This window comes from Lacerta agilis, chromosome Z (assembly GCF_009819535.1).
Source record: "Lacerta agilis isolate rLacAgi1 chromosome Z, rLacAgi1.pri, whole genome shotgun sequence".
NCBI classification, from domain to species: domain Eukaryota; kingdom Metazoa; phylum Chordata; class Lepidosauria; order Squamata; family Lacertidae; genus Lacerta; species Lacerta agilis.
The window spans coordinates 37,057,870-37,070,393 of NC_046331.1; the positions used below are offsets into that span (position 1 = coordinate 37,057,870).

A 12,524-nucleotide genomic window follows, 5' to 3' on the forward strand; every position below is an offset into this window, starting at 1 on the left:
GCTGTTCTGGTGCTAAGTGCTGACTGGCAACCTCCACCAGCACCACATCTGTACCATACATATAAAGCAGCGCTATCACTTCAAACAATCTTGACTTCCCCTAAAAAACCTAGGAACTGTGATTTGAGGATGCTAATTATTTTCGAATAACCCTATCTGCCTCACAAAGCTGCAACTTCCAGAGTTCTTTAGCAATCAATCCCTCTTCCCAGGGAACTCTACGCAGCCAAGCTCCTTGCCGAATCCATCAAAACGAAGAAGTAATCATTAAAATAAATAGGAATTGTGGGTCAAAACTGTACTTTAAATCTGTGGGTTTTGTCATACTCTTATTTTAAAAGGCACAATTTCCATGCAATTTGTATGTATATTTTTCTCTGCTGTCGTTGTCTTGGATAAATAACCCTGTGCTCCATCTGATGAACAAATAACTGAAATTTTGCACACTTTTTTCTGTTTTATCACATGTCAATGTACTGGGTACACACACTAGGAAGCAGCAACCAATTGCAGTTTCCCAACAGATGCAGTTCACACAATACGTGTGTGTGTGTGTGTGTGTGTGTTGATATAGAAGTGGACAGTGGAGAAAACTAATATCCCTTTGAAACAGGAAAAAGCACTGTAAAGTCTTCACTGTGCAAGTTCCATAATCCATTTCCTTAGCTTGTGTCCACATGGAATCCTAAAGAAACAATATGCAATTCTCAATTTGGAAGTCACGTGAGCAAGAGAAGGGGGTTATAATTGCATCCAAAAAGAGTAGAAAGTGAATCTGTTATGGGTCAGTGACTCAGCAAAGCTCGTGCTTTCATCATTTTGAAGATTCTTCAAGCCTCTTAGAATTCATTCTTGCTTCCAAGGAGCAGGAGAGACTGAGAGAGAGAGAGAACTAGCAGCTACTTCTCTTGCAGACATGGCTTATTGGAACTCCTTCCTTCTCTTCAGCTTGATGGCCCCTTGGACCATGCTCTGTCCATCTCATGCCTTTCCAACTGGTGCTCCCGCATCAGCCTGTGAGAATATGTTACCTATTCACACAGGGATCCAGCCTCAAAAGTCTCCAGTACCCTATGAATTCCTAGTTAGTACACCCTCTTTCCTAAATGGACAGCCTGTTAATGGTAAGTTTCTAAACTGGATTTTAAAAACGTTGGTTGATGATAGATAGATTTCTGTAATAATACCTGCTTTGTTTTATTCAATATTTTATTAAAAATGGGGGGAGAAGAAATCAATATATTCTCATTAATTAATTCACAAAATTGTTTTTTAAAAAAAAACCACAAAAGAAAAGTTATATAATGTAATTACTAACCTGAGCTAACATACTTATCAAGTTTTTCCTCCTAAGATATAGGTAGGCACAAATGCAAAACCCTTGGCAACTTTCTCTTTACTTCATTATAATAGTGGTAGGCAACTAAGTTTTACTCAGAGTAAACCCACTGAAATTAAAGTGACTAAGTTTTCTCCGTTAAGTTCCATAGGTGTAATTGGAGTATAACTTAATTGAATACCATATAGAGTTATTGTTTGCACTTAGTCTCTTTCCAGAAAAGGCTTTTGATAATGTTGCTGCATATGTCCCAAGTTTGTTGTGGGTATATGGGTGCCCTCACCCACCCACCCACCCACCCCACCCTCTTTGTGGGTGCCCTGACCTCCTCTAGATTGCTTGGTGCTGGGGTTTAATCAGAGCTTTGAGAATTAAGATGGGCTGATAGACAGTTTCATTTAACAGTGGGACAATGCAGCCCAACTTTGTTTTTCTGGACCAGGGCATCACCTGGGATATAAGCCACTAAGAACAACAAAGGCTGGTGATGGCCAGGCATCAGCCCATCAATTAGGTGATGCCTGCGCAATACAGGGAGTGGGGGCTCTCCTCCAAATGTGTGTCAGTGGGCAGAGAAGGAAAAGGTTAGGGTTTCAGCCAGGATGGTGTAGGCCAGTGGTTTTCAACCAGCCTGCTGTGGCACCCTGGGGTGCCTTGAATTATAATCAGAGGTGCCGCCTACAAGCTCCCCAGACTATCTTGCCTCTAGGGCTGGCCAGGGGGTGCTTCCCAGGCTTCTGTGGGGCAGTGTGAGGAGGTACCTCTCTTTGGGGCGGGGGCGGGGGCAGCTCAGAGACAGGGGCGCCAGCTGCAGCTGCCCAAGACTCCCGAGGAGAGGAGAGGAGGCTGAGGGGTGAGGAGCTGACAACTCTGCAGGCAAGGGGTGACATAACTGGGCTTCTGAGCCCCACAGGGGTGCTGCAGGAAGAATGCAGTTGGTCAAGACCAGCCAGAGAACTATATATAAGGAATGGGGAATCCTTGGTCCTCCAGATGCTGCTGAACTAAAATTGCAATCAGTCTCAGCAAGCATAGCCAATGGCCAGGGCAATTTGAGCTATAGTTCAGCCACATTTGGAATGCCAAAGGCTCCCCAAACATAATATATAGCCTGTTCCTGGACAAGGTTATAAACACCATTATAGGTCCAGCTGCAGAAAACAAGTGATTTAACCAAACCAGGCTTATTTGTTACTTGATGCCTGTCATCTTTCTCCAGTTCAGATCCTTGGTTCTGCATACAGAGGGTTATTGTTGGAAGCTCGTGCATTTGGTTCCACAGCTGCACTAGGTTTTTGGCAAACTCCTCCCAATAATACTAAATTATTACAGGTAAGAGACAAACAGTCATTCTTTAGTGTCTGATGCAGCAAAATCGTTGCCAGAAACAGTCCCCATTCCCACCCCAAACCAGAGAAGGGTCACAGATTGAACTATACAACTCATAGTTGATCCAGCTAGTTATTCATTTTTTTCTGCACTTACAGTTTGATGAGGTGCTATGCCAGTGGTTAAGGAGTATGTGGCCCTCCAGATGTTGCTGGACTCCAATCAGCTCTAGCCTACATGGCCAGTAGTCAGAGATGATGATAGAATTTGTAGCCCAAAATATGGACAACTTAAATATCCCCATCTCTGGGCTGTGGGGAAGAGGTTAGTTTAGACTTCCTCACTCTGGTGTCTTCCAGATGTTTTGGGTTACACTTCCCATCAGCTTCATTAGAGAGTTTGGCCACATCCTAAATCAGTGGTGGCTAATCTGTGGTCCTCTGAGTGCTGTTGAAGCTCTAGCTCCCATCATCCTTGATCATTAGACATGCTGGCTTGGGGAAGCTGGGGTCTGACAATGTCTGGATGGCCACAGATTAATCATCCCTGCCCTAAACAGCCTGTCTGTGAAGAAATGGCAACATGTTCAGGAGGGCAATGCATCATAGGTCAGAAAGGAAGGCCCACATGTCTCTGATTTTAAGTGGGAAGTTCAACACTTATGATATCTGGACAGCAGAAGTGACCAAAAGTCCTAAAATGGCTGGTTCCAAATGTCCAAAACAGGTTTGGAGGAACTTTAGCCCTCCAGATAATGGGATAATGGGAGTTGTAGTTCAGCCACAGCTAGAGGGGGGTGGCCCCCCACTCTTGGTTTATAAAATGTGTCAGGAATCATAATCTTCAAGATAATGCCATCAATTTAACTCAGATTGTAAAATTCAACATTTGAATTCGAATGTGCCTGGTTTGCTTTTAAAGGCAAATGAACCTCTGTAAAGGATGAATACTAGGTGGCTGCCTTAAAAAAGTGTTGCAATATTGAACAATATTGCACATGTATAATAGCAGAGACCTGGGCAATATGGGGAAATGAATTTCGTTTACTAATGGAACACTGAACTAAATAAATTTATCTCCCAATATTTCTGGACCGGCTCTATAAAAAGTGTTATGGGGTCTTGGTTCTGCTTTAAAATTGATAAATTTGAGGAAGCTTATTTAAAGTGATGTTGTGTCTCCTTTTGCAGTGTTCTGGAAATCCACAAGGTGCAGTGACTCATTCTAACACCAATTTAAAACCAAGACAAGCCAGTTACACATGGCTTCCACCAAACTCTGGCTGCCCTTCAGCAGTTATATTTGTGTAAGTTTCACACATTCTCTAAAATGTAGCTGCCTTCCCTAAATCGTAAGACAGTTGTGCAGAATCTTTGTCCCTCCAGATATTGCTGAAATACAACCCTCATCCCTGGCCATGCCTGGCTTGCTTGCTAGAGCTGATGGGAATTGTAGTTCAAGGCAAAGGTTCCCCATTCCTGATCTAGATTTAAGCTCCTTCCCATGGCTTCAGAAGCCTCTTTTGATGACTGCAAACATTACCAGGCAATTAATGGGATATAATTTTCTCCATCTGCATGCTATTATTTCATTCTACTAGGCAGAAGGCAAGTTTATTTTGAAAGTATGAGGGTCGTTCATTAAAGATTTCCCCTGACCCACTTCTGGTTATCGTAGGAGGATGAAATTGCACATGTATAATTATACACCTCTCCATAGGTATTGTGCTAATTTGTAGCTCTGAACTCCTAACAGTTTCTCTGTTATGGGTGCTAACGTGGAGTAATGTCTGATAATGGAACCAGTTGAATGCAGGGCAGTTCTAAGGTCGTGGTGGCTTCTGATGCAACCTGCCGACTTCTACCGGCAAAGTCCCACAACCGCATAAAGCAATGGGAGAAGTGTTTGACTCTTGCTGGTAGCTATGTGGAGAAGGACTAATAACTGTGCCCAGTTTCATTTGTCTCAGTCCATGGGAAGTATGTCAGGTGAAATGTTTAACCCTCCTATAGAACTTTAGGGACTCCATCAAAGTAATTACAAACTGAATAGGGTTTTTAATAATAATAATAATAATAATAATAATAATAATAATAATAATGTGGTGTTGGTGATTTTAGGAGTAGGTAGAGCCCAATCTCTCAATATGCATTGTAATTGTGATGTCCATTTTCCTATTGTATCAGGGCTACAGTCGCCCAGTCTCATGACATCTACTGGACCAACGTCAAATCCAAAGTGATCTGGAGAAGTGAGTAACTCACCACTTTGTTATGTGAAATAAGCTCCCAGTCTTAAGGTAACTACGCATCTCCCCTGAGATTGAATAGGCCACAAGTACATATGGCCTTGGGATAAATATATCCCAATAACCAACCTGGTGCCCTCCAGATCTTAGTAACTAGAAGTCACATCAACCCCAGCCAGCATTGCTTGTGGGATGGCTTTAGACTTGTAGTCAAACATTTGAAGGGAACAAGATTGGTGAAGGGCAATAACGTATCAACTGGTCTAGCGCTTTGCTTGGATACTTGATACCCCGCTATGGGATCAGGAGAAATGTTCCTTGTTTTAGTATGAGTCAGAAGAGGTTACTAGGTTACATGAGACTGCCTTGTTTGATAGTCTCTGGCCCTAGTAAAATCATTAGCTATGATGCAAGTTGATGAGTGTACCTTTCATTTTAAAAAGACACCTTATTGTTGGGGGAGGAACTGAATGCATAAAACTCAAAAGATGTCAGGATGTGGTGTTGCAAATTTCATGCTTTGTGCCCCATTGGAGCCAAAAGTAACTAACATTGACTGGAAAAGATGCACCATATATTGACGTAATTTTTGGAGCATCACTGAAAAAAATGCCCAATGGTCTGAATGATCTGCCTTGCCTGCTTCTTAATGCACACTAACACAATGAGGAGCATGTGTGCTCAATGGCCATGGAATGCTGACTGTTGTTGGATGGGGAGGAGACAGAAAACCTGGTGAAAATGGGGGGGGGAATGAAATATACTGGAAAGGGCATGGTTAGGGGTCTGACAACCCAAACAGGCCCATTTCACACCACAACATTTTGTTGCAAGCTCCACTTGTATCTCAACTTTAACCTGTATCTTCATGACTCTTGATTTTCTTTCCACCACTGCAGATTCCAAAGCTACCTGTGGAGCAGAATCATTTATAAGGTCACTATCTGCTGATGCAGCAATCTTCTCTTTTTTCCTGATTTTACTGGGATACATTTAGAAACCAGCATACAGCAATTTACTCGCATTCTTTAGTAATCTAAACACATTGTTTTGTGTGGGATATGCATTAAATAATAAAAGCTCTGCTCACTGCAGTGAAGACTTTCCTGAACTTGTGCTTGCTCTTTCAATTGGCATTTTGTGTACAGCTTTCCTGCTCCTTCTAATATAATCTTTAAAACATTGGGGCCGGGATAGATTAAAAAAAATAAAAGCGTTTACACTCCCAAGTGCATGTTTAATGAAAACTGGGCAACATCCAGTGATGTTCATCCACTTGTACAAAGGAAATTCCCTTGTGCAACAGGACATCTGGTTCTTTCCCCCCTACAGCTCCTCATATCCCCACAATATCTGTTCCAAAGCATCCCTCAACTCTCCAGAGCAGATTTTGGGGCTACAGATGGGAGTTGCAGAGAGAACGAAGCAGTCCTGTTGTGCAAGCAGACCTTACTCCCATGACACTGGATGTCTCCAAAAGAGCCTTAACTCACCTAAAGGGTGAAACAGGCTTGTTGGATCTTCCAGGGAAAGAATCCCAGAGTTATGATGACACTACCATAAAAAAACTCTGCACCTAGTATCTGCTAACAGAGCCATGTTTGAGAGCAGAGCCCCTGAAACCAACTGGAGGCTCAGACAAATTCATGTAGCAAGTTCTGGTAACTTTGTCCCAGGATATTAACAGCCTTAAGAGTCAATGTCTAATTCTTTAAACTAGGCTTAAAAGCAAACAGGCAACCTAGCCAACTGATATAAAATTGGCATAATATGCTCCAAGTTTGAAAACCCACAAATGTTCTATTCTGACCACTCAATTCCAGTGTCATAGATTGATTTTCTCTAGATCAGGGTGGAGGGACCACATTCCTTTATGAGAAACCTTTGGAGTGGGGACACACGCCAGTGGTGGGCGGGCCATGGGTATGACTTTCACCTTTGCAGAGTAGGCTACATTCCAGCCATGCAGAAGTCAGTTTTCTATACTCCCATACCACACATTTTTCTATCCAGGCAAGCGAGAGGCATCATTATTACACTTCACATTCCGGCCAGGCAAAACTACTCAGGGATAGTGAGGAACTGGCCTAGGTAAAGTCACAATGCCTGGATAGAAATCTGAAGGGCCAAAATTGGCACAAAGGCCTGTTCTAAAAACATCCACAGCTTGTGAAATGGTAAATATTACCAGGGGATCCAGAGATAAAGCTGTGTCCAGGAGCACCATGCCTGCATATTTGTTCCTTCAGGAAGAGTATAGTAATAAGCCCTAAACATAGCACATTCGTCTTATCAGGATTAAGTTTCAGCTAGTTCCATCCATGTTCATGCCAAAACAGAACTTTAAAACACTGATTCGGATAACCACCACTTCCTTAGGTTTAGACCAGGGGTAAGAAACCTCTGGCCTTCCTATTGTTGCTAAACTATGACTCCCATCGGTCCTAGCAAGCATGGCCAATGATGCAGTTGAGCATCATGTGGAGGGCCAAAGTTTAGATGGTGAAAATGAGAACGAACTGTGGTCATTACTATACCCAACTCTGCAGCTCATGTGTCCCATAGGTTTCATGTAGTAATCAAAGAGCAAAGAAGAACTATCTGGCACTCATTAAAGTAGGGGTAAGTCAACATAGTGCCCTCCACATGTTTTGGACTCCAAGTGCCATCACTCAAGCCAACAACAGCAACCATGTGTTAAGAGTAATGTATCAAATGTACCTTTCATGAAGGTCAGCATGAAAAACAATCCCAATACTGTATTCCGTCTGTCTTGTCAATATTCTCACATTTGCATTATTTCAATCTGTATTTTATTTCTTTATTGCAATTTTACTGGTACAGTATTAGAAACTTATTGTCCTCTTTCCTCGTGAGATTATGATCAATATGCTCCACACTTTGTCAAATACATGTTTATTAAGTTGCTTTCATTGCACCGTGGTTTTACTTAATGTTCTCCAAACCCTGGAAAATAAAAAGTGAAGCAAATGAGTTAAATGTGTCTGCTGTGCACAACGCTGCTGCTATCAAATTACACTATATAATCAGGTTTAACAAACCTCTTTTCAAGGTGGTGCCCTCCTTAATCCCACCAACAGAAAAATACTAATTGCGCAAACACATAGCAAGTTACTCAACTTTTGATGCAGGTACTAGCAAGTGCAGGCAGGTTTGCAGTTTCCTTTGTTACATCAGGCTGCCACTGACAGAAGTGCTCTGCCATCACAGGGCCAGGAAAGAAGACTCCCTAGGACAGGGAACCTTTGGCCCTTGAGATGTTGCTGAACTGCAACTCCCATCAGTCCTAGCAAATACAACAAATGGCCAGGCATGATGGGAGTTGTAGTTTGGAAAGTTCTTAAGTCTTTAAAGATGCAACATAACTACCCATGGGGAATCTACACAAGTAATGACAGCTGTTCTCCAACTTGTGGAAGATGATCAGGAATGCACAAGAGGGGGCAGGGCATGCATGGTCATCCCTGTTTCTTCACATCATGTGGAGAAACAGATATCTGAAAAGGGCTCTGCTATGAGCAGAACATGCCATGCGCATTTTAGTATTGAACACAGCTTAAGGATAAAAGTAACATTGTGCAGAGGAACAGAAATCATTTAGGGGCCAAAACAAATGTAAACTGTTGTGGCATTTAGCTCCCCACACCCACAAAAAAATAGTGTCGTGACTTTGCAACTAGACAGCAGCATGCAAGGAAGTTTATTCAAACCAACCTTGGAGTCATAGTATTTATTTACTCCGGACACACGCCTGTCTCTCTCCAACAGGTACCACTGATAGGTGTTCCGAGCAATTCTCTTCTCCTGGGCACATAAGAAATAAGGTGGTGTGTAGACAAGAGGCAGTGGGAGACAGATAAAGTGAGAAGACTTAAAGCAAAGTTGACAGAAAATGTGAAATATTGAAAAATTCAACAGATGCGGGCAGACCTATTCCTTTTTTGAGATGAAAAGGAGATTGCTCGGCCCTGCTTCACAGCCTAGCACTAAGGCTCAGATATACACATGACAGACTGTCATTCTTAGCTGAAGGTATGATTATTTGGATGTTGTGGACAATTCAGGGGACAACACTGTGGGGTTCAATAGATGCGGTAAGAAAGCCTATGTCTGAACACCACTGCTGCAAACTGCAGGTGTGAGTGAGGCTTGTTTCACTTAATATGCCCACCCCAAAAATAATATATTCATAAAAAAAGAAAATCAACTAGAGTTTCAGCTTTAACATATTTGTTCATGGTTTATTTGTTAATTTAATTTAATTTTTATTAAATTTATTAAAATTTCATCCTACTGAGCCTTTTTCTTACAATTATTATTATTATTATTATTTTATTTTGCTTTTTTTACAAGTCCTCATTTACCATTCTTCTTTATTTTCCTTTAAAAAAAAATCTGTACCTGTACTAATTAGAACATTTCTATATCACACTTCATCCAATCAGAGTTCAGGGTGGCATATATGTAACCTTTTATTTTTTTAGAGCCCGGCTCAGAGCCCAGACAACTTTTGGATACCTTTCTTCTGCATCAATCTGCCTATCTAGTGGGACAGGGATCTGAAAGGTACACATTTAAAACAGCAATTATTGTCTGTTATTGTTACAGGTAAAAGGTAAAAGGTAAAGGACCCCTTACAGTTAAGTCCAGTTGCAGATGACTCTGGGGTTGCGGCGCTCATCTCACTTTACAGGCTGAGGGAGCTGGTGTTTGTCTGCACACAGTTTTTCCGGGTCATGTGGCCAGCATGACTAAGCCACTTCTGGCGCAATGGAACACCAAAACCAGAGCAGCGCACAGAAATGCTGTTTACCTTCCCGCTGGAGTGGTACCTATTTATCTAATTGTACTTTTGGGTGTGCTTTCAAACTGCTACCGGTAGGTTGGCAGGAGCTGGAACCGAGCAACTGGAGCTCACCCTGTCGTGGGGATTTGAACCACCAACCTTCTGATCGGCAAGCTCAAGAGGCTCAGTGGTTTAGACCACAGTCCCATCTGTTATTGTTAACTACTTTTAAAATATTTATTTTCCTTTCTTGTAATACTCTACTAGCTGCCCTAGAATAAACCTACAATGAAAAGTGTAGGGCAGTGGTTTTCCAGCAGTGTGCTGTGGCACCATGGGGTGAGTTGAATGGTGGTCAGGAGTGCCGTGGGGCAATGGCTTCTGTCCCTCTTTCCTTCCCTTCCTCCTCAGATGCCCTCTCACGTCTCTGCCTCCCAAAGGCTTGTGCGGCTGTTTGTTGCAGCAGCCCTGGCTACAAGCACCACAGGTGAATGGTGCCTCTGGGGCTGGCCAGGGGAGAGTAGAGGAGGCTGAGGGAACACTCTACAAGGGAGAGTGTTTGAGAAAGGGTGAGAGGCCACCAGCTCTGCAGGCAAGGCGTGACATAACTGGACTTCTGAGCCCCACAAGAGAACCGCAGAAAGAATATACTTGGTCATGGACTCAAAAAGGTTGAAAACCTCTGGTGTAGGATATAAATTACATAAATAAATAAAACTTGTCCAAGCCTCATGTATTGTGCCTTTGTCACATTCAGACTGGGCTGCTGAAATGTACTCTGCATAGGGCTGTCATTAAAGAAAATTTGGATAGTTCAGCATCCTGTTCTCAGTGGCCAACCAGATGCCTATGGGAACTTGAGTAAAACACCACTCTCCCAACATGTGAACCACAGCAACTGATATTCAGAAACATACTGCCTCTGACACAGGAGGTAGTACATACCAGTGGCTAACAGCCCTTGAAAGCATTAGCTCAGTGAATTTGACCAACCACTTGCTATCCAAGGTGGCCATCACTGCATCTCGTGGGAGTAAATTCCATAGTAGAAGAATGTTTTCTTTTGTTTGCTTTGAATCTTCCAGCATTCAGCTTCATTGGATGGCCCTGGGTTTTAATATTATGAAATGGGGGCAGGGGACGACGCCACGACTCTCCCTATCCTTATGGGCCTTAAAGCCTTTAAAAGGTTTTTGTCACAGTTATTCGAAGGGCTGTCAGTTCCCACACCCAGCTGCCCATTTTCTGAGACCAGCCACCAGGTGAAGGTGAACTGCCAGGCACAAGGCAGTCTAAGAAATATGTCAAACCTGCTGGAGCAGGCCAATGGGCCATCAAATCCAGCATCCTTTTGCTCACAGTGGCATATGGGAAACCTATAAACACAAACACAACAGCACTCTCCCTGTCATTTCCAGAAACTTATATTTGGAAGCATAGCTGCTTCTTACAGTGGAGGCACCAAAGCATAGCTATGATGGTGAGTAGCTTTGTCCTCCATAAATTTGTCCAATCCTCTCTTAAAGCCATCTCCATGGTAGCCCCACAGCTTTGGAGTTCATTATCAACAGAATCAACACTGCAGCCCTTTCAGAAAGGTCTGGAAACAATTCTTATTCTTATTCTTGCTAGCTTTCTCCTGAAATGTATTCCTTTCATTATTATGATTTTGCTGTTGGCTTTGATTACCGGTACATTTTAGAAATTCTGGGTCACTTGCTTGTTTTCTTAGGTCTCTTAGGCCTCCTGGCGTTTATACGCAAGTACTGCACGTTGGATTTGGGTTTGCATCTTAAGACGACTTCTTCAGTTTCAAAGGCGGCGTGCAATTCACTTAAAATTTTTATTTACACCCAAAAGGTTCTCAGGGCAGCTTAACCCCCGCCCCCAGCCCCACCAGTTTTAAGAGACCCTCTGAAAAGTCATGGCATGCAAGGGAAAAGAAGGGGGTGGGGGAAGGGAGAAGGAAGAGCAAACCAGCCGCTGTTTCTAAATCGATCACATACATGTAAACGCAAAACAAGTTCTTAAAGATACAGCAATTCCTAAATCAGCAATGTGGGATTTCAGAAAAGGGAGGGGAGATGGGGATTCGTGAGGAGGAGCTCACCTTTCTCCCGTTGGTGTATCTGTGGATGTAGGCGGTGCTCAAGCCAGGGATGACCAAGCACACGTACATGATGCCCAAGCTAGGCAAGATCTCGTACCACATCCCGACGGCTGCGCGGCTCTTTCCCTCCGCGACCCTGGCGACCTCTCAGTGAGCGGAGCTTCCACACGACTTCGCCCTCAAAGCACAGCTGGTGCTCCTGCGCATGCTCCGCCAACAGCCCTTCTATCGCGAGCTTCAGGCAGCGTGGCCCAGAATGCTACCTTCCTCCCTCCCGCCCCTCCGCTCCAAACGCGTCAGCTGCGCATGCGCCCCCCGCCCCCTAGCACGGCCACGACAGGGTTAAGGGGTGATGTTGCTATGGCGACAAGTCCCGCTGAACGCTCTGAGGCTATTTGTTTGGTTTCTGTTTAAAGGCTCAGTGGATATCGCTCTCCGCTCTTACACTATATAGATTATACTATATCTTACAGTATACTATATACTATATATAAAAGCCACGATATATACTCGAACTGTTAGGTGCCTGACCGGCCGCAGTGCATGCTGGGAATTGAACCTCTTAAAAGATGCGAGAAACTTTTCGGGGGGTGGGCGGAGCATGCTGGGAGATGTAGTCTCGAAGCATCCAGCGAATTGAAACGCCCCACTAAAATTAGGTAACCTCTCCGCTGGGCGGTGCATGCTGGGA

General features: G+C 43.4%; 2 protein-coding genes across 2 annotated transcripts; one reads left to right on the top strand and one right to left on the bottom strand.

Annotated features, from left to right (window-relative positions):
* The first annotated feature begins 670 nt into the window (after positions 1–670).
* Positions 671–6,024, top strand: LOC117040257 (putative defense protein 1). Its single transcript, XM_033137925.1, has 5 exons — positions 671–1,124; positions 2,559–2,671; positions 3,859–3,974; positions 4,855–4,919; positions 5,816–6,024. Exons 1-5 carry the CDS (start codon positions 917–919, stop codon positions 5,911–5,913), a joined length of 600 nt encoding a protein of 199 aa, XP_032993816.1. The 5' UTR covers positions 671–916; the 3' UTR covers positions 5,914–6,024.
* Positions 6,025–7,712: 1,688 nt separating this feature from the next.
* On the bottom strand, positions 7,713–12,084 carry NDUFA1 (NADH:ubiquinone oxidoreductase subunit A1). The gene is made up of 3 exons (XM_033137926.1): positions 11,834–12,084; positions 8,652–8,741; positions 7,713–7,883 (listed from the first exon to the last, which is right to left on the bottom strand). Exons 1-3 carry the CDS (start codon positions 11,933–11,935, stop codon positions 7,863–7,865), a joined length of 213 nt encoding a protein of 70 aa, XP_032993817.1. The 5' UTR covers positions 11,936–12,084; the 3' UTR covers positions 7,713–7,862.
* Between the last annotated feature and the right edge of the window lie 440 nt (positions 12,085–12,524).

Excerpts from the sequence above, each read along its gene's own strand:
- NDUFA1 (XM_033137926.1), bottom strand. The coding sequence starts at position 11,935 with ATGTGGTACGAGATCTTGCCTAGCTTGGGCATCATGTACGTGTGCTTG. Across the intron at positions 8,742-11,833 it reads GATACACCAACGGGAGAAAG|GAGAAGAGAATTGCTCGGAA; the intron begins GTGAGCTCCTCC and ends TTATGTGCCCAG. Across the intron at positions 7,884-8,651 it reads ATAAATACTATGACTCCAAG|GGTTTGGAGAACATTAAGTA; the intron begins GTTGGTTTGAAT and ends TTTATTTTCCAG.
- LOC117040257 (XM_033137925.1), top strand. The coding sequence starts at position 917 with ATGGCTTATTGGAACTCCTTCCTTCTCTTCAGCTTGATGGCCCCTTGG. Across the intron at positions 1,125-2,558 it reads AAATGGACAGCCTGTTAATG|TTCAGATCCTTGGTTCTGCA; the intron begins GTAAGTTTCTAA and ends ATCTTTCTCCAG. Across the intron at positions 4,920-5,815 it reads ATCCAAAGTGATCTGGAGAA|ATTCCAAAGCTACCTGTGGA; the intron begins GTGAGTAACTCA and ends CCACCACTGCAG.